Below are 20,401 nucleotides of genomic sequence, written 5' to 3'. Positions count from 1 at the left end.
ATTGTTATATGGTTATTCAAAGATCATTTAGTGAAAAAACATTACATAAATCTAAATATAAAAATGAATTAGTTAAGTCTTTCAAGATGAGTTGATGACAAAGATGATTAGTTGTGATATTCCTTAAATACAATAATTAAAATTTATATTGAGAGAAGAGTTCCAAGAGTTGGTAGAACCTGTCAAGGGAATAAGATTTGTATGAGATAAAATTGTGTGGGAGAATTGAAGTTGGCCTCTGCTCGGATAAAACGTGTAAGGTAAAAAATATGTCAGAAGGCATGTAAGAACTTCTCTCACATAAGTCCTCCAATGCTTAAGTTAAAAAAGGTTGTGATAAAGTTCGAATGCAGATGAAATTACATAGAAGTGTGTAATAGGATACAATGGAGAGTTTTTCAAGAGAAATGTGCTCCTCCAGAAAAGTTTGGGTTGTCGGTGTTTCAAAAATTCGAAGGTCAAGAAGAAAAAGAACCCCTTCCCTCCTCAATATGAGGGTTAATGACAATTTATAACCGTTGGTTGATAACTATAATACATAACACGCACGTAATATGGTGTTTTTTCTAATAGGAGATGCAATATTGTTTAAGAGAACTCATTTTTCAAGAAACACCCTGTGAAGGACCATCTTCTCTTAGATATAATTTATTCTTTATAAGAAAATTGAATCATGCTAGATAAACATTATTTTTGTATATCTTGGACTACATAAAGGGGTATTATGACTAAAATATCCCTCATTTTCATGCGTCTCGTGAGGGACATTTTTATCATTGATACATCTTTGTATAGTCCAAAATATACACAAAGATATACCAATAGCATTATTCAAGAAAATTTCACTTGAAATACATGTTAAAACAAGTCAACGAAATGAAAACAAAAATATAAATTAAAAATATTATTTTAGTTAATTATTTTAAAAAATAAAAACTATATACTCATTTTTAATATGAGAATAATATACTAAATAATTAATAAATATTGTTTTTCAAAATAGGAAAAACCGGCGCCCCCAGTAATTGAGATTTGAGAGTGATAATAATGATAATACGCTCAATTGACTTGTCGTTTCACGTCGATGGCGGAGGCCCCACCTTACGCGGTTCCGAAATTAATGAGATTATTATGAAATTAGGTAAACCTCTTACCTTCCTGACTAAGAAATCGCCCAGTTTTCAATTATTTCTACTTGCACCCCCATATTTGGCAAACCATTGCAATCATACCATTCAAATCCAAGACCATAGTCCATATATGATCCATTCAGAGGGGCGAGCCCCTTGATCGCTTCCACTTTCCTTCCCGAATTTCCCCGAGAAAATTCCCCAATTTTCTCGCCGAGGAACACCGTTATCCGGCGATTACTTCAAATACTTGATCTTGGTGAATTTCATCCCAAGCCCTAGGAACTTTTGGGATTGAAATGGGGCAACAGCAATCGAAAGACGAATTGCTGTATCAGCAAGTCAGTTATGGTAACGTCGAGGGAATCAAAAATCTTCGCAAAGACGGCGCAGGGCTCGAGGTACAGGATCGTCCTTCTCCCCCGCTTGCTTATTTTATGCTCACATACATATATACATGTAAATAATAATTGTGTATGTATTCGTGACGGTAATTTGATCGATTTTGGTTTGAGTGAGGAGCTCATGTGTTGATTAGATGAAAAATATGGTTGCTTTTGTGCAGTGGATTGATAGGGAAGGGAAGACTCCGTTAATTCTGGCTTGTATGAATTCAGAACTGTATAATGTTGCAAAAACTTTGATAGAATTGGGTGCTAATGTGAATGCATATCGTCCAGGTACGTTCTTTATTATTCTTTCTGAAAAGCATTTCATGGGTTTCGGCTTCGTTTTTTTAGAAGCATTTTACTGTGTTTTGAGGGGGATAGATATTTGACTTACCGTGAATTTTCCTTGGCTTGGGGTTTTTACTTCTATCAAATTTCCATACTCATTTGGCTGACTCCTACACCAATGCGGAGTGGGACTGATTAGTAAGACAGACTATCTGACTAAAGGGATTGCTTGTGGTGATTCCCAAGCTTCTGTGAACTGTGGTAAAAAGCGTGATGAATTGCTTTACGGCTGAAGATTGCATAATGAACATGTTTATTCCATCAGGATTTGACTTTCTATGAAAAAGATTACCGCATCACCTTTTCCTTTTTCAGGGATTCTTTTTTGACCCCTAAATTTCAATGCAGATATTAAATATGCAATACGTAGTTGCATTGCATGTTTTTTGGCTTTGAGGGAAACACGGTGCAGTTGGATTATGGCTCCTTGATTTTTTTCAATATGTTCTTTTGTCATGTTTATATTTTACGTCATGTCTCCATGGTGCAGAATACCAATATAAATAACCAACAGTGGTTCAATATTGGATGGTATGCACATGTTTTAGCTTTTACTCATTTTTGTCAAAAATTTTCATTATTGTTTTAGGTCGTATTGCTGGGACTCCATTACATCATGCAGCAAAGAGAGGCCTAGAACAAACAGTTAAGTTACTTCTTTCACATGGAGGTATGTGTACTATTATCTTGTTGGTTAGAGATTGAATATTACAATGTGCTTAAGTTTTTGGCAAGTAAGAATCAATGCCTTCTCTACTACCAAAACTGTTTTAATAGATGAACATTTTGTGTTCAGCAAATGCATTAGTGATGAATGATGATTGTCAAACTCCACTTGATGTTGCTAGAGCTAAGGGTTACAGCAATGTTGTTCGTGCAATTGAGGTATTCTAAAGTTTGTGATGTCATTTTCACTTTCTTGTTTTTATGCTTTTGTATTACCTAGCAATATCTTTTTTCTTTTTGCTTTTTTCCTATATTCAAGTAACAATTTTTCTTTCTTTACTTATTACTGCTTAGAATCACTTATGCTTATTCTCTGGTTGGCTGCGTGAGCTTTATGGTCCAAGCTTTCTTGAAGCACTAGCTCCCCAACTGCTTTCAAGAAATGTGTGAGTATAAGTTTTATTCGATGAAATTACTCTAGATTGCAAAATAAGAGGTAGACCTTAATTGTGTGTTTGGTAGGACGAATGTATAGTCTTTGTTAAACAATATTGTGGAGACATGGCTGCTTGCATCAAGTTACACATTTTTTTGCAAACTTCAGTAGATGGCAAGCATATTAAGACTGACATGCCACAAAGGCGTGGTGTTTATAATTTCAGTTAACCTTTTTGTATGTTTCTTAATTCCTACACACCCCCCCCAAAAAAAAAAAAAAAAATTATGTTGTATGTTTATGAAGGAAAACTGAATGTCTGGATGTATTAGATGCATTCTAAAACATCCTAACATTTTCATTTTATTTTCTACAAGAAGTATTCTCATAAACTACAAAATGCTAATGCTGTTACTTCTTGCACATTGGCAGTTGGGTGGTTGTTTTACCATGTGGTTCCCGTAAACTTGCAAAACCTTTCAAGTTGGAGCTTGCCATATATTCTAGTTTGCAGGTATTTTCTTTCCAATTGGTCAAATGACCAGATTAATCAGGATTTGTCCTGAATTTGCTTATGCTGTTATGGCTATTACTCTGCCACTTATATATAGTTGATACTTGAGTTTGAGTCAGCTATGTTTAACTAACACAGTAATTTTTATATATGAGCAGGATGCCCAGCCTCGCACTCTTATTGCATTATGGAAAGCCAATATGGAAGAACCAAACTTTAACCAGCCTGATCCTGCAGTGATCATTTCTGATATTGCTGCAAGTAATTCCTTAACTTAGTTTTGTTTTTTCATGAACCAATACCTTCACCTAGTTGGAGGTGAAAGTTTGCTTTTGTTTATAGAGTTGGTGAGTGTCTGTTCATACCTTAATTGATCTTGTGTTCATGCATAGTCCCAAGACGCTGGAGGCGAAGGCGAGGTGTCTTGTCCTCCCGAGGGGGAAGGTGTAGGCCACGAGGAGTTAGGCGTAAGTACATTAAATTTTGGACTTATTAGAACTTAAAATAGTCTACTGGAAGATAATATGAGAAAAATAAAATAAAATCTGAGCATAAGCAAGAAAATTAAAAATACTCCCTGTTTATCTAAATAAATAAAAAGAGAGTAAACAAATATAGAAACTCTTTAAGTGAGGTTCTTAGTTTTCTCTGTTGCATGTCATTTATGATGTCCAAACAAAAGCCTTGGCTTTGGACTGGTTGTTTTGTGTCTAGTGTCTACTTGACACCATGCAGGTGTTATTTGTTCTATAATGCTATTGTCCAGAAGCATAATTTTGAAACCCATATTGGTTAATGTATGTTTTTGCTTCCATTTCTGATTTAGCACTATATATTTCTGTTATAGATTCTTATATTTGCTTAACTATTTCTTTAGTCTCCTGCCCAACTTGTCCTCTTAAGAGCAAGTATTTTAAATATACCCATGAGTAGAATTATCCATTCAAGCACTATCTGTATATCCTAATAGATTAAACTACCCCTAGAAGACAAAGTCAAACTAATCACTCAGCAAATTACTGAAATCAATGGAGAAAAGCAATTTCAGCTTTGCCCTTATTTTACATCTCTATTAAAATACTTTGGCATTTTTTCTCTAGAATCTCAATTGCAAAAGAACTCCCCCAACCATTTTGAATTTCAATAGCAGATTGAACATTGAGCCCTTTCGGAATTGGTTGTCTGCACTCGTTTTTTTTTTTTTTTTATGGTTTTGAACAAGGAGCCATGATTATGGGCTGGTTTTGGGGCCAAGTCTGAGAAAAGTTGGCCTCAAATGGGTTCAATCTGAGACCATAACCATAAGTGGAGAACCTTGTCTTTAAATTAATCATCGGATCTGAAGTCATAGTTCAATTCTCTGTACAACAGATCGGCCAATTTCTTCTTCTCCTTCCTCATCTTGTTCTTCTTCGGAGCCAACCTGGTTTTATCAAATTTATGTATATATACTTGTATAGGGATTTTTCTGGAAAAAATAAATATATATTCTTTTGGATTTTGGAATTTAACCAGGTGCCTAACTGATCTCTCTCTCTCTCTCTCTATATATATATATGTATATATATATTTATTTATTTATTTCATGTAATATCTGAGGACAGTGGTGGATCTGCCACTAATAAGAGGAGAGTTTAAGGGTTGTCATCTGAGGTCAGTGTGGCTGAGAGACCAGAACTGACAGAATTAGCCCTAAGAGTCCAGTGAGTGTACTGGGGCAGAACTTAAGGTTGTGCCAGAGTTTCCTTGCAGAAATGGAACAAGATTAACACATGTATTGGTAGAGAGGGCAGGGGAAAGCCAAGAGAGAGCGGAGGGCAGTTTAATTCTATGACCTAGCTCAAAATTTACCTCTATTTCAACCACTGTAACAAGTAGCCAACAAAAACTATATGGGCTTCTGATAAATAAATGACGAATCTGTTCAATATTAAGTGAGAAAATCCTTTAATGGCAATGTCAATCAGAGAGAGAGAGAGAGAGAGAACCAGAGAAGAAGAAATTTTAAATGTTATAAAAGAAATCAGGAGCCCCAGTTTCTATTAATGTTTGTTCCTGACACATCAATCACAAGTCTGACTTCAACCAAAGACACGTATTGCATGCTTCAAGACTCCCTCACTTTTGAGGAAATATCGACTGCTTATCATTGACTGTTTTCTGTTTTAACCTGATGGTTTTTATCAGGACATGGGGAGAACACCGATTGTCCACTGTAAAACTGAAACAGGATTTAGTTGATGTACTTATGCCATGCAGCTGTTCTCGAAAACAATTTTCAGTCAGATTCACAGAACACTGCCCCCCACCCCCCAACACAAAAAATAAAATAAATAAATAAATAATTTCCCCCTCAAAACTGTTCTTTAGAAAATAGCCTTGTGTGTTCTCTGTTTCTCCAGACATATAGTAAAATGGACGGGGAATCACTGCTACCTCAAAACTTTTGAGGGTTTGCAGAGAACTTAACTCTTGGGTAGTTTTTTCATAGAAGTGTTTGCTTGGTGTTACTAGTACTTTACAGAATAGTGTCTTAAGCTGTCTTACAAGGTTAATGCATCTGAACTTCATTCTTTTTTATCCTTTTTTGGCTGCAGAATCACGCATTAAACTTGCACCAACAAAGGAAAGTGACAAACAACAATTGCAGTGGTTTTGCAATGCATGCAAAGGAATTCCGCAGGTACTACTGGATTTCTAAGTTAATATACTTTCTCATGTTCTGCTTGTGATGGAATCATGCAAGCTAAATTGCCAAGGAACTTCATCGTATACATTATGAACAAAAATTTTCCTTTTTCTTTTTCCATGAAGGAATAAATGAGTTCTTGGAATACAACTTGTAACCTGCAAAAAGCTTTTTGAACTCTGTCCTTTTATTTGGACCAGGGCATGTTGAATTTGTATGCAGATTATTTTGAACCTGTTACAAGATACTTACAATCTACTGTGCCTCTTCAAATATTCAGGTAGCACATCCTAATTTTCCTTTCAACACCCAAACACCTGTTGTCCCAGCAACTGCCCCGTCATCTGTAGAGGATCTAGAACTAGCCATGGCACTCAGCGCATCCATCCAATCTTCTGCTATGGAAGCAAGACCACCTTATATTGATGTTAATCCTAGCTCTCAAGCAAATGTGTCTTCCAGCAGTCATGGTGGTTGGGGCACGACGGCTGCCCCTGCTCCTCCGTTAGGAAAAAGCAGCGGGAACAAACTCCAGGAAGTTGGTCCTAGTGGCATTCCTGCTGTGATCCAAACAATGCCTGAGATTCCTCCTCCTGCATCAATTCCGTCAGCCCCACCGGTTGAGAATGCGGTTGCAGATGATGGTCCAATTCATTATCCATCCATTGATTCCAGCTCTGTTGAGGTGTCTTCTCCTTTGGTGGCGAACTTACCTGCTAAGGCAGATGAAAGGAAAGACGATACAGGTTCTTCATCATGTGTAATATGCTTGGATGCTCCAGTTGAGGGGGCATGCATCCCATGTGGTCATATGGCTGGTTGCATGTCATGTTTGAATGAGATTAAATCCAAGAAGTGGGGCTGCCCTGTTTGTCGGGCCAAGATTGATGAGATTATACGGCTGTATGCTGTTTAATCATCGAAGCAGGATATGCGAAAGCTGAATATGGTTAGTGAATTTACATTAGCTTTAATTAAACTTCTGATATCTTCTCTCAGATACTTGCTCAACCATTTAAATGCATTTAGCAGTACTTGTTTCAAGGTTTTTTTTTTTTTTTAATCCATGGCGCATATGATAATTCAACTTTAAGATAGGAGCGAAAGTGTCTTAGAGAATGATAATGACAACTGTGAGGGAAGATAAGTGAACAATTGAAATTGACGCTACCTATCCACCTCCCCAAAACCCACCACAGCAAATAACATCTCGTGCAAATGCTTGAACTAGCATGATATCTTAGCCTGTCTTGAACTTTTGCAGGTGGGAGATACAGCGGTGCAGGAGTTGCCGATCAACTACCATACCCTAGTACCCAGTGTGTCCTCCTTATGAAGAGATGCAAATGTAAAACTTGTTGATAAACAAATGTGGTTTTTTTTCCTTTCATCTAGTGAGATGTGGATTGAACGGTTGCCATTTCTTCTTGTATAAGGGAAATGGAAGTGCCAGTCCGGAGAGACTGAAGCTTACAAGCCTATATGTATTTAGTTCCCCTTTCTGGATCAAGATCTGTCATCAAAACTCCTGTCTTGTGTTATATTATTGTTCTTCCCACAAGTGATTGCAGTATAAAGTCCTTGCCACTGGCTAATTTGCTTTGCACTTACACATGTATACGAGGATCTGTTCATCATTTTGGTAGGGAGCTCTGGAGAGGATGGAAATGGCAAGAAGAAGATGCTTCTCTCTTGTGCAACTAAAGGTTTAATCATGACCCTTTTTTTCTCTCCTGTAGACTACTGATAAATTTCAATTAGTGAGAAAGGTCCAATCGTAGGGTTATGTTGAATATCTTTTACACCTGTCATGTGATTGTGGGGGCATAACATTATGTCCATATTCATACTGTTCAAAAAGTTGCATTAAACTGTTTAAAACGCCACTCTCTAATTTTATTTAATCTTCCTGGATTTAGATTTTTGTGGGTGAAACTTTGGCTAATATAAGATGATATACTGGTTTAGAATTAGCAACTTTTTTATCAACTAAACAATCATGGAATTAAAGGATATTGAGATTAATTAACTATTTATGTAATCTGTCACATGAACAAGATCAACCTGAAAACTATAAGAACTAATATACTGGAGTGAATGATCGGTATGTATATATATATATATATATATATATGATTGACTTACACAGTTACAGGCAATAATTGCAAACAGCTAATCAAAAGGTTAGAAATATCTCAGGTCTTGACCAATAAAATTACGTGCGAATGCAGACTGATAACCTGTTCATTGTTTCTTAAAAGAAATGAAGAAACTATAAATAGTCCATGTAACACGGAATTGATATGTTATTTGTGGTGGACAAAATCTTATATTGTTGGATGTGGACCTCACCCTCACCCCCACCTCAACACTCCTCTGTTGTGTGTGTCACCCCATCTTGTGAAACACTCTCGGTGGAGTCGTGACGGACAACATAAGATTGTCTAATGAAGATAAATAGATCAATTATCCTTCTTCTAACTTTTTTTTTCTTATAATTAAGATTTTATCATTTGAAATTTTAATTAGAGAGCAGTTAAGATTTACAAAGATTTCAAACTTAGTATCACTACTTTATCACAATATCATGATTTCAATAAGAGTGAAAAAAAAAATAATAATAAGGGTTGAATGGCGAATTTATCAACACTCGACTCAAATCTCCTAGATTGAATTATTTTACTCTTAGCAAAGGCTGCAACCTTTTGTTGAGAATAATAAGATAGACAAATATGATATTCAAATTGAAAAATCAAGTGAACTGAACGATACATAATTTTTCACGTTATTATGTTTGAAAAATTTAGTGATTTTTTAAATCTATTTTAATTTTTAATATTTTACAGATTAAATTTAAAAACCCACTAAAATTTTTAATCCCTTCTGGGAAAGAGTCAAATATCAAGAAGCTAATAATTGAGAATCATCTAATTTCGGCTAATGCAATGCATACCGTACCAAGTTGCTTTAGATTGATTTAACTTTACAGGATAAATAAAGAGAGGTAGATTGATTTAACATTACAGGATAAATAAAGAAAGAGAGGATTCACTCTTGGGAACAAGCAGCAGTGAATTAGGCTATTTAATTACAAGATTAATTACATGCCACAAAATTCAAGCTGTAAGCCATTGTTCCAAAGAAAGCCTAGATAAAGTCATTGAAAGGGCACAAAATGATCGTGTCTCAAAATTGGGATTCGGAGTATCGCTTGTTAAACTTATCTAAGTATAAGATTTTTCTCTTTTAAAATAATTTTTGACAATTAAATTAATATTCAGATCTTAGAGAATGAGTAAACGAAAGTAGTAATAAATGGATTAAGGTTTTTGACATCTCCTTTTTATCTCTAGAATTTAGTGTCTATATAGTTCTAATTGAGATGATCTATAAATATGATTTTGACTAAATAATTTTTCATCATGTAATATATGAGTATGATCTTAGTTGATGTCTAATCCATACTTTTGAAACCATTTTGAACCTCAAACCCCCATTAACTAGAGAAAAAAATGGTGACACATGATCATTTGTCAAATCTAACAAATGAGTAATTTTATATAATTAAATCAGTATTCGAATATTAGAGAATGAATAAAAGAATATAATAATAAATGGGTTAAAGTTTTTGACATCTCTCTTATCTATAGAATTTAGGGTTTATATAATCCTAACTGAGATGACCTAAACATCATTTTCACTTAATCATTTTATATGATATAACCTATAAGTATGATTTTAGTTGATGTCTGAGTCATACTTCTCAAATCACTCCAAGCCCATACCTCCCATTAACCAAAGAAAAAGATGGTGACACATGGTCATTTGTCAGACCCAACAAATAAGTAATTTTATATGATTAAATTAGTATTCGAATATTAGAGAATGAATAAAAGAATGTAATAACAAATAGCTTAGAGTTTTTGACATTCCCTTATCTCTAAAATTTAGGGTTTATATAGCCCTAACTTAGATTACCTAAGCATGATTTTCACTAAATCATTTTTTATGATATAACCTATAAATATAATTTTAATTAATGTTTGACTCATATTTCTCAAATCACTCTAAGCCCGTACTCGCCACTAATAAGAGAAAGAGACGGTGACACATGATCATTTTTTTGAAATGACACACCACTCAAGAACATGGCCATGTATCGTTTTGGTCTTTAGTAGATTTAGTTACCCTCGGGCACAAAAAGAAATTAATTTTAACTCTCTATTAAGATGTTAATTTATTATATTTAATGATATCTCTAAGATAAATATTGTACCAAAAATGGTTAGTTGAAATGTCTCTTCTCATTTAAGGGGGAGATTGATCAATCTTTGCATCATTTCCATACTCTACTTTTCTTCACTTAAAGTAAAGGTTAAGCAAGAGATGACAAAAGCAAATGCTTGTGTATTGATTCTTTTGTTTGCTATCCTACATGTTGATACATATATATTTCTAAGATTAGCATACACTTTGCTTAAAGTAATCTCTAAATCTTTAGCGACTTCTTTACTCAAAGGTTTTTGTTAAACCAAATTATTTTTACATACCCACTATCTGTTGTTATTCGATATGATTATATTAGATAAGAAAAATGAATGATTGCCATTATGTTTAAAACAATTATTTTTTTAAGAATGAAAAATTAAAATATTAAATAGTAGACTTCTAAAAAAAGTGGGCTTTTTGTATTTGAAATAGAGTCTATTAATTAAGTTAATAATCAATATTGACAAGATGAGTACCTATGAAACACGTATCAATTTATAATTAATTCATCGCAAAAATGTAATTTTAAGTAGCTCCCATCAAAGGATTGAAGGCCTTAAAGGAATGAATCAGAAAGGTGTGTATCACACTTAATTAAGTTTAATTATAATTTTGTTAACATATTCTAATGCTTTTCATGATATGAATTTTTGTGAATAAAATAAATTTATTGGCCCCTAATCATTATCCTAATTAAGGCCTTCATGCTCTTTCTGTTATCTTTAGATAACGTACGAAACAAAAGGGATAGGATGAGACCAAAAAGGAGATCTTTCACTTAGTTTTAACGAAAACCTCATAATAGAAAGGAGAGAAAAAGAGGATAAATGACTCCTTTTTTATCTTTCCTTTACCTTAATTTTACTCTCTTAACTTTATAATTTTTCACTTGTTTAATTATTTCAAAAGTGAAGGGATATAATTGTAACTTTATTTCTTTTCTTTTTTTCCCTAATCTGTCCCTTCCCGTTCATCTTCCAAATAAACTAAAATTATATTACACTCATTTACATTTTATTCTTTTCAAATAATAAACTCGACATTACTTTTTCATCTTTATTTTTTGATTCATCACATATCATTTCATCCTATATTCTCTATTCTATACGCTTAAAAGGATGAATCGAGTATATCATAATATACTAAGATAATGTTTGTTAATTAAGATATAGATAAAAAAAATATAAGATATGAAAAGTATTCTAAACATTTGTCATTTTTAATGTGTTTGTTAAATTTATTTGACGACCATTGAAAAAGAAATCACAGGACTTCTTATTTGGCATTTTTCAGATATCCTTATCTCTCCCTCCTCTAAATAAACATATTTTAGATCTTACATATAAGAAAAAAAATGATGCATATGTCCTCTAGTATATTCTAAAAAATTTAATAAACAGTTTGATAAAATTTTTGAAATACTTATTAGGCTTATTTTAATCATTTCATATTTTGGTTCGATAAGTATTTCAACCTTATTTTGATATATTCTTATCTTACTCATTTTAACAAATACTACCTACAGAAATACTCATTCAACAAACTATTTTTACTTTATATTTTCTTGAGCACACTTTCTAGTTTTGAAAATGCTACACAAACATACAAATTTGACACTTGTAATAACACCAAATAATTGGATATTTATTAGTTATTATTTAATCAGTGATCAATAAATGATTATTAGTGAAGTATTAGACTTTCAATAGGACGTGTCATCAATACCATTTTTGCTTTAGTTTTTATCATTCTCAAATGTTCATTAGTTGTGACAAAAAAAAATAATCAATTGTCACAAATGTCAACACTCGCTTAGAATAGTAGTTTGACCTACGAGTATATTTATGCATCCTAAATAATTTTTAAAAAAATTATTTCTTCTGAATGAATTCAAAATGTAACGTTGATGAAGATTTTTTTTGACGATAGTATATATTTCTCTTAATGTTATAATAATTGAATATTTTTTATTAGTTGTTTAAATGTTCTAATTTGATCTTTTATTGTAAAGTTTAAGGGTATACCTTACCTTAATTTTGTAAACTTTTTTTATTGTTTTTAATGAAATTTTTATTTGTAGAAAAAAATTAGTTTTAGAATATATAAATTTATAAATTTCTCTCATTGGGCTGTGTTTGGCTACAGGCCATGTCAAGCACATGGCCTAAAGTGCAAGTCACATCGCTCAATTAAGAATAGCGGATTTTGCCGGGCTCGTAGTCGTAGCCCACACGCGACTTCTGGTGGGTCGAGCCAGTTGGGTTGTACGGACGCAAAAAGAAAATTATCACTCTTGGCGAGCTAATTAAATTATTTTAATAAATCAATTTTATTTAAATTTAGATTTAATTATTTATTATGGCAAAAAAAGTCTAAATGTGCTAAATTGTTAGGAATCATTAATTATTTGCTCATTTGTTTTATACTATCTTATATATCTATAAATAATAAAATATATTTATTATGCATAAAGATAAACTCAAGAAAAAAGTTTAAAAAATTCTTAGACTTAAAAGAAACGAAGACTCAACAGACCCATATGATGTCAAACTAAGAAACTTCTAACAAAGGTCACTTAATCCTTTAGTTTAAGTTCACTCGAGTCTCTTAATATGAGATCATTCAATCTCTTGCTCACACTTTGACCTAAATTTGATTAATCACTAAAGTTTCGCTCTTTATATTTTAAAATATAAAAAAAGGAAACCTAAATACAAATTGTTTATTGTAACCTCAAGCAAATGCGTTACACGCAAATGCCAAAATTAAGTCTATGTGGGTATACTATATCGATAACTAATACTTATTACAATAACACATATATCTTATTTTTAATATTTAAATAATTTTATTAGTTAATTAAATAGTTCAAAACACAATACATTTATCATTAAGTTAATATAATTATCTAAATATAATAAATACACTTTATTTTGAAATAATTAAGATGACCCATACTACATATTCATGTATAGAAAGTTTTAGATTAACGTTATTAAAGCTCAAGTTTTTTATTATAAAGCTTTAGTGCTTTAGTTTGTCACTCCATGAGCTCAATAACTGAGTTTGAGGACTAAAATTTCTACTGGCCTATGAGTACCCAAGCTTCATGGACATTACTCATAAAGAGTGAAAGTATTAATTTATATTTAGAATATAATTAATCGCATATTGTTACGTGTTAAGTAATATAAATATAATAAGTGTTTTTTAATTTAGTTTAAATTTAAATAATAAATACCAAAATTTAACTCTTCAATTATAATCTCTACCAACTGGCAGATCTCGAGATATAGGAGTTTGAGAACTTTTGAGATGATCCTAAAAATTATAATTATTGTTGTTCGCTTGAGATATTTTAGGTTTGGAGTATCGAAAATAACTCTAAGTATTTCAACTCATTTTATTTTCGAAAAATTCGGTCGGAGGTGTTATTTCGATGTTTTCAAAATATTTTCTATACTAAAACACTAATAAATACCAAAGAAAACCTTTTTGGGGGCTATTTCTAGAATGTATAAATCGTTTTGGATTTGTTTAGTAATATTAAAAAATATCATAAATACGTCTTCATCCAAAAAAGATGATAAAGATGAAAAAAATTTCATATATTATATAATATAAAAATATAAGAAATTTTTTCATATTATATATTATAATATATAATATATAATATTTAAAGTTATATTATATATTAATGTTTCATATATAATTTTCTATATTAAATTTATATTTACATAAAAGATCCCTATATTTTTTTATTTACGTGCATCGCCCCATTTTCCTTTTCTACTCTTTTTTTTTTTTTGGTTAAATGTTTTTCTCTATTTTCATTTCGTATCATATTTGTTTCCCTTTTTATTTTCGTGCAACTTAAACTCAATGGATTTTGTAACATCCCGCATTGAGCGATAGGAAGGATCGGAACAACTTGTTCTGATGGACCTACGCGAACTTCTCAAGGGTTACGTATCCTTAAACTTCCTCAGCTCAAGCACACTTAACCCGAGAGTTTTTTGTCTACATTCAGCCTAAAAAAGTATCCAGCTGATGTTGTTTTCTTCCTTACTTATCCTCGATATATACTACCATTCTCTGAGCTCTAAAGGTATTACATTCTCCCCCTTGAGCACATCATGACGTCATCGTCATGTGACTTTACAATTGGTCCTAGATCTTCTCCCCTTTGGGGGCTGCCATCCTAGAAGCCTGTTAATAGTCGTTCTTTGTTCAGGCCCTTACTCCCCAGCTCCACTCCCCGCCTTTATCAGATCGTCTTCACCAAAGGTCGACTCTGATACCACCTGTAACATCCTGCATCGAACGATAGAAATGATCAAAATAACTTATTCTGATGGGCCTACGTAAATTTCTTAAAGATCACCCATCCTTAAACTTTCTCAGTTCAAACACGCTTAACTCGAGAGTTCTTTACATATATTCAGCTCAAAAGGTATCCAGTTTGTGTTATTTTTACTTATTCTCGATATATACTACCCTTCTCTGGGATCTAAGGATCGATATAACAGATTTTCCTCCAATTCAAGGTAAACGAGCTCAAGAATTTGAAAAATAACTTTAAATATCCCAATTCACCTTATTTATATAAAAGTTATGACCCCCACAAGTAAATCAAGAGACTCTTGCTGCTCATGACTACTGTGGTTCCTGATTTAATCCCCTCACCGTATTAAGGGGTCGGTTGGTGGGGGCATCCATGATGGAGCGTCATCCAAAAAAAGAGACTCTTGCTACTCATTATGCATTCATTGTTTATTTATTTTACTGACTTAAGTGTCGAAGATTATATTAGAGAACTAATTTATTTTTTCTTATAAATATTAACATCAAGACAGAACTCTGATGATCAATCATAAATATAAGAGATTAATATTAATTAACAGCTTAGAGAGGCCTAGCCAACTTTTTTTTTTTTTTTATTTATTGAACCTCCAAAAAATCAGCTTCATTCATTAATTAATTACATTCTTTTCATCTCACACCTCCAGTAGTCCAAAGCCTTTCTTTTTCTTTTCTTCCTCCATGCCATCATGCCCCAGCAGCCAAGTTTTGCAAGCATTGCTGTATATGTTACCCCACAAGATGATCTGATCAATCCCAAGACTACTGCAGGTTAATAAGCTAATTAATTCCACTATATATATATATATATATATCTTAATGAAGTCTGTGGTTAGAATATTACTAAACTTTCTGTAGAATTCATCACACAAATTAAGCTGACGAGGCTGCTGTTCCACAAGGGTAGCCCTTTCAGCATAGGGTAGCAACCCTTGAATTTGTTCCTCATTTTCCCTGGCAAGTACTTGCAAGTTTCCTTAAGAGTACTCCTCCTCTTTAAACCTTCTATTCTATTTAATTTTGCTCTAGAATAACATATGTGATTTAATTAATTCTCTCTCTATATTTATTAACTAACCTCCACCTGACCGACCTATCCTCTCATATTCAAACCTAGCTAAATATCCTGATGAAATATTGAATATAGCCTCAATGTGGGTTTTTTCATTTATCTCTTAAAAATAAATAAAAAAATATTACGTAGATATTTAAATTTGACATGTATAATTAATAACACTTTACGTTGATGATTAAATACTTACAGATTATTATTAACACTCTACAAAGAATTCTTCAAAGAGCCTTACTCCTAATTATGACTTAATTACTTGGGATTTTCCATGTTAATATGTTTAGCTATAAGCATTAATTAATTGTAGCTCATTAATTATATCCTTGGTTTACTTTTTGCTTCGCGAGATCTAATATTTCTATATATATGGATAAAATTTATTTTTCATTAAAAAAATATTATTTCTATCAAAAAGAAGTGATTGTCTTGGGTTTCAAGGTTGCTGACTACATCTCAAAAGAGAGATTAATTAATTAGACAAAGAAATGTGGTAGGTGGGGTTACATTGGAATCCTTGTTTGATACAATGGTGGGGGACGACTTTGAACCCATTTAATTTTCACCCATTTAGGCTTAATTTGATGCAAGTTACAGAATTATTGAAACAGTAATAACCCATAATTATGGGTGAGGACCTTTATATATATATATTATATATATATAGATGGATAGATAATTAATAAGTTCATTAAACCCACAATGAAAATAATAAAATATATATATTTTTTGAAATTCAAATCTCTGGTAAAGTCATGAACTTCCAACTGTGAATCTCAACTTCACTCCTCGTAACTTGTAAAATGAATGTTGGGAAATGCCTTTTTCTCATGTTTTTAGCATTTTAATTTCGCAAATATTATAATTTGAAGAGAAGACAAACTTTATACTGTAGTAAGTTTTTGCACCAATAACTATTTTTGCCGAAAAATTTACATGGCATCAGCTCAAACCACAATTTTTGCTTTTATTGAGAGATTGAAGCCTACGAAATAGAATTTAGGATTGCCCGAGAGGTTATTGGAAAAACCTTTTTATGCTTAAGGAGAATAGTGCTTTGGGAAGGATAAAGTTAACCCGCGACCCAAGAGATATCTTTCGAGTAATCAAAATTGAATGATTTCTTGAATGACCGAAATCAAGAGAGAATTGAGCAACTTTACTCGAGAACCCTCTCAAGGCTTTCGAAAGACTTTTTTGAGAATACACATGTTACTTGACCACTATCATTCAAAAGTCTTTGATAGACCACTTAGACTTAATTAATCTCTCTCCAAACTGCGTGATAGACATTTTTGAGCAACTATAAACTCCGAAAGACTTGATTTCCAAACATTATTCATTCAAGACCTCAAAAAATAAAGTCAATCCTACCTCCAATATCATCATCTACAAATTTAGAAGAAAGCTTGAAATACTCGCCGAGAATTGCAAGTCTCCCTCCACCTATGATCAATTCCCTCCCCTTATGTATAAATGAAAAAAAAAAATTTCTAATAAATATACGCTCACAACTCTACACATACTACAACTCAACTTTTTTTGTATTTTACATTCTCATCCAAATATTAACTTAATTAAGCACCAAAATGTCCACACAAAGATCACTCGTGCTCTAAATTTTTTTTTTTTTTAATTATGCACTAGTCCCACAATTCATAAGGGAGTAAATCAAGGATGTGCCCCATTGTTGCCGAGGCTCAAACATAGGATCACAACCGAAGGTTCATTGAGCAACACCTCGGCAAGACCCAGTCCCACAATTCATAAGGGAGTAAATCAAGGATCTGCCCCGTTGTTGCCAAGGCTCAAACATAGGATCACAACCGAAGGTCCATTGAGCAACACCTCGGCAAGACCGTTTCCACGTCTTTCTTTGCCTCTTTGGTACAATCGATTTCTTTCTTTCTTTCACTACAAGTCTCCTAAAGATTATATTTGAGACACTCTGCTGCAAATAAATTAAGTTGTGTCTTGATAACAACACCATTAATAATAAATAAAATAATTTTTATATGAACTGGAACTTATGAAATGTGTTTTAAACTTATGGAAAAGGAAAACGTGCTAAGCTTTTCTGAGAAAAACTTTACTGTTTTTGGTGCGTCTTTGGTCCAAGCTCGGTTACTTCTTTTGGTTTTCCGTTGGTAAATAAAGGTATTGTCAATCAATGGCGATACTGATTGGAAAAATCCAAAGAAACAAAATCATGTTATTCCCATCATTTAATATACATATATATATACATGTGTGTATGTATTATATTTTCTTTAAATAATAATAATAGATGATCAGCTTTTGTCTTGTCACCATCCATCAGCTCTCACCTTACTGTCCACCTCTTTGTATTTCCACAAAAGCCCTAACCAAGCAGACCCTTTAACCCTAGTTTCCAGTTCCGGTTCCCCTAACCCCCCCAAATTTCCACTCTTCGTCTTCTTCTTCATCTTCGTCTTCTCTCTTAACTCATTAGGATCAGAGGCTAGCAGGGTGGTACTGTACTAGTTCCCTCCACTTTTCTAGAAAACTATTTAGCCAGTCCCTGAAACATTTGCAGCGGTACTAACCCACAAAAAGCATCCCCTGCAGGGTTTCTAAGGTTGATCAAACAAAATTTCCAAAGAAAGAAAACAAAAGAGTTCTTCAGAGACTTGAAAAAACCCTCCCCTCCCCCCTCTCTCTCCTAGAGCTAGGGTTTCATAATCATGACCTCTGTCTCGCTAGAGATGAAACCCAAGTAAGATCAATCTATCTATCTATGATCACTGTACCTTGGGGGACTTTGCCTATTTTAGACTTAGGCAGAAAGTGGCATCTGATTGTAGCTAGACTTGGTTTCAGCCCTTCTGATTTCACTTCTAATAACAAGGTTCTCTTCAGGTGATCTCTCAGTCTCTCTCTCTCCAGGTTCTTCCTCCTTTAAAGAAGTTAGAGCACATATCATAGATGCCCATTTAGCAGTAACTCTCTTTACCAATCATCGACTGTTTTTCCTAAAATTTAGGTAGTAAGAGAAAAAGTTGATATGTTATTGTTTTCTTCTGTGTGTGTGTAGAAATGGAGTCTAAAAACACAGACAACACAAGCATGATCTCCATGGCGAGCAGCAACAACACAATGAGCTCACCATCCTCGGGCTCATCTTCCTCGTCGTCGTCGTCCACTCTTAGCCGATACGAGAACCAGAAGCGCCGCGACTGGAACACCTTTGGCCAGTACCTGCGGAACCACAGGCCGCCGCTCTCTCTCTCCTGCTGCAGCGGCGCACACGTGCTCGAATTCCTGCGCTACCTGGACCAGTTCGGCAAGACCAAGGTCCACACTCACCTCTGCCCCTTCTTCGGCCACCCCAACCCGCCGGCGCCGTGCCCCTGCCCTCTCCGCCAAGCCTGGGGCAGCCTCGACGCTCTCATCGGCCGCCTCCGCGCCGCCTTCGAGGAAAACGGTGGCCGCCCCGAAGCCAACCCGTTCGGGACTCGGGCCGTGCGGCTCTATCTCCGTGAAGTGCGCGATTCGCAGTCCAAAGCCAGGGGAATCAGCTACGAGAAGAAGAAGCGAAAGCGGCCGCCGACCCAGCCGCCAGCGTTGCCTCCGCCAAGCGCTCAGTAAGCAGCCGCTTACATGAATGAACGTGTAGTAGTAAGATTAATTTTCTTGCTGTTTTTAATTCCTTGGGAAACTTTGCTTAGATTTCTGGGTAATGATGAACTTGTTTCTGTAATGCAAACAGTGGCAGTTTGAGAACTTTTAGAACTGGTAGTGTGTGAAACAAGTGAAGTTCTATATATGCGAACTTATGTGCTCTTTGAAGGGTCCAGGGGCATATGTTCTTTTTTTATTAATATTTCTGAAAATCGTTAGTGGCCATTGGCAAATTTCCTGACTTTGAAAAGGAAAAGATAAGAAAAGGATTCACAACTTTCCAGTTGTGATCATTTGTCAGATTTGTCCAGCACTTTGCTTTTTCAAATTTGGTAACTGTAACTAGGTCTGATCGTCAATACAATGCTTTGCTTTTGGCTTTGCATTCATATACCCAGAAGACATATTCAGAAGTAGATAGACCATCTTGTCAAGAACCCAGAAAACCTAGATTTGATGTTTAAGCACATAAATTGATATTTAGGGCAAAAATGAGTTCTAGCTGAACCCATTTGCATGAACTTGATGAGATAGCTGAAGAACAAAGGAATTAATTAACTCCACGCGTGTAAGCATACAGTGAAGATCGATCCTTTCCCTTTCGCGTGTGTGTGTATATATATATATGTGTGTGTGTGTGTGTGTGGTAACTGGCTGGAATATCTATCATGTATTGACTCATGGATCCATTCATTAATTTATTGTGCAATTCATCCCTCCTTTCTCTATTCCGTCGTTTCAATCTCCAGTGTTCCCCAAATAGGAGATGGCATTGGATCAGGTAAAGGACACTGATGAACTGTATGAAAAGTATTTAAATTCAGTTTTGCTATTCATTCATGGCTACTTCCTTTGGACCCCTACTCAGGAAAGGCGGAAAACCTACA

At 34.0% G+C, this 20,401-nt stretch overlaps 2 protein-coding genes across 5 annotated transcripts; both read left to right on the top strand.

Annotated features, from left to right (window-relative positions):
* The first annotated feature begins 1,192 nt into the window (after positions 1-1,192).
* LOC127799360 (putative E3 ubiquitin-protein ligase XBAT35) lies at positions 1,193-7,733 on the top strand. 2 transcript variants are annotated; one of them, XM_052333330.1, is made up of 11 exons: positions 1,193-1,531; positions 1,696-1,810; positions 2,457-2,537; positions 2,664-2,752; positions 2,888-2,979; positions 3,402-3,483; positions 3,642-3,744; positions 3,876-3,950; positions 6,081-6,166; positions 6,453-7,121; positions 7,437-7,733. In XM_052333330.1, the coding sequence occupies exons 1-10, from the start codon at positions 1,430-1,432 to the stop codon at positions 7,086-7,088; spliced, it is 1,461 nt and encodes a 486-aa protein (XP_052189290.1). In that variant the 5' UTR covers positions 1,193-1,429; the 3' UTR covers positions 7,089-7,121; positions 7,437-7,733. The 2 variants fall into 2 exon arrangements, with proteins under 2 accessions (XP_052189290.1, XP_052189291.1); XM_052333331.1 differs by lacking the exon at positions 3,876-3,950.
* A 10,492-nt stretch (positions 7,734-18,225) lies between these two features.
* Positions 18,226-19,749, top strand: LOC127799361 (protein LIGHT-DEPENDENT SHORT HYPOCOTYLS 4). 3 transcript variants are annotated; one of them, XM_052333335.1, is made up of 3 exons: positions 18,226-18,609; positions 18,753-18,832; positions 18,928-19,749. In XM_052333335.1, the coding sequence occupies exon 3, from the start codon at positions 18,930-18,932 to the stop codon at positions 19,479-19,481; it is 552 nt and encodes a 183-aa protein (XP_052189295.1). In that variant the 5' UTR covers positions 18,226-18,609; positions 18,753-18,832; positions 18,928-18,929; the 3' UTR covers positions 19,482-19,749. The 3 variants fall into 3 exon arrangements, with proteins under 3 accessions (XP_052189295.1, XP_052189294.1, XP_052189293.1); XM_052333334.1 differs by having other exon boundaries at positions 18,227-18,779; XM_052333333.1 differs by lacking the exon at positions 18,753-18,832 and having other exon boundaries at positions 18,231-18,752; positions 18,928-19,746.
* The last annotated feature ends 652 nt before the right edge of the window (positions 19,750-20,401 follow it).

Source organism: Diospyros lotus, chromosome 4 (genome assembly GCF_014633365.1).
Source record: "Diospyros lotus cultivar Yz01 chromosome 4, ASM1463336v1, whole genome shotgun sequence".
Classification (NCBI taxonomy): domain Eukaryota; kingdom Viridiplantae; phylum Streptophyta; class Magnoliopsida; order Ericales; family Ebenaceae; genus Diospyros; species Diospyros lotus.
This window is presented reverse-complemented; position numbering and strand designations above follow the sequence as displayed.

Coding starts and splice junctions, on each gene's coding strand:
- LOC127799360 (XM_052333330.1), top strand. CDS start 1,430: ATGGGGCAACAGCAATCGAAAGACGAATTGCTGTATCAGCAAGTCAGT. Junction 2,980..3,401: donor CAACTGCTTTCAAGAAATGT/GTGAGTATAAGT, acceptor GCACATTGGCAG/TTGGGTGGTTGTTTTACCAT. Junction 3,484..3,641: donor CCATATATTCTAGTTTGCAG/GTATTTTCTTTC, acceptor ATATATGAGCAG/GATGCCCAGCCTCGCACTCT.
- LOC127799361 (XM_052333335.1), top strand. CDS start 18,930: ATGGAGTCTAAAAACACAGACAACACAAGCATGATCTCCATGGCGAGC.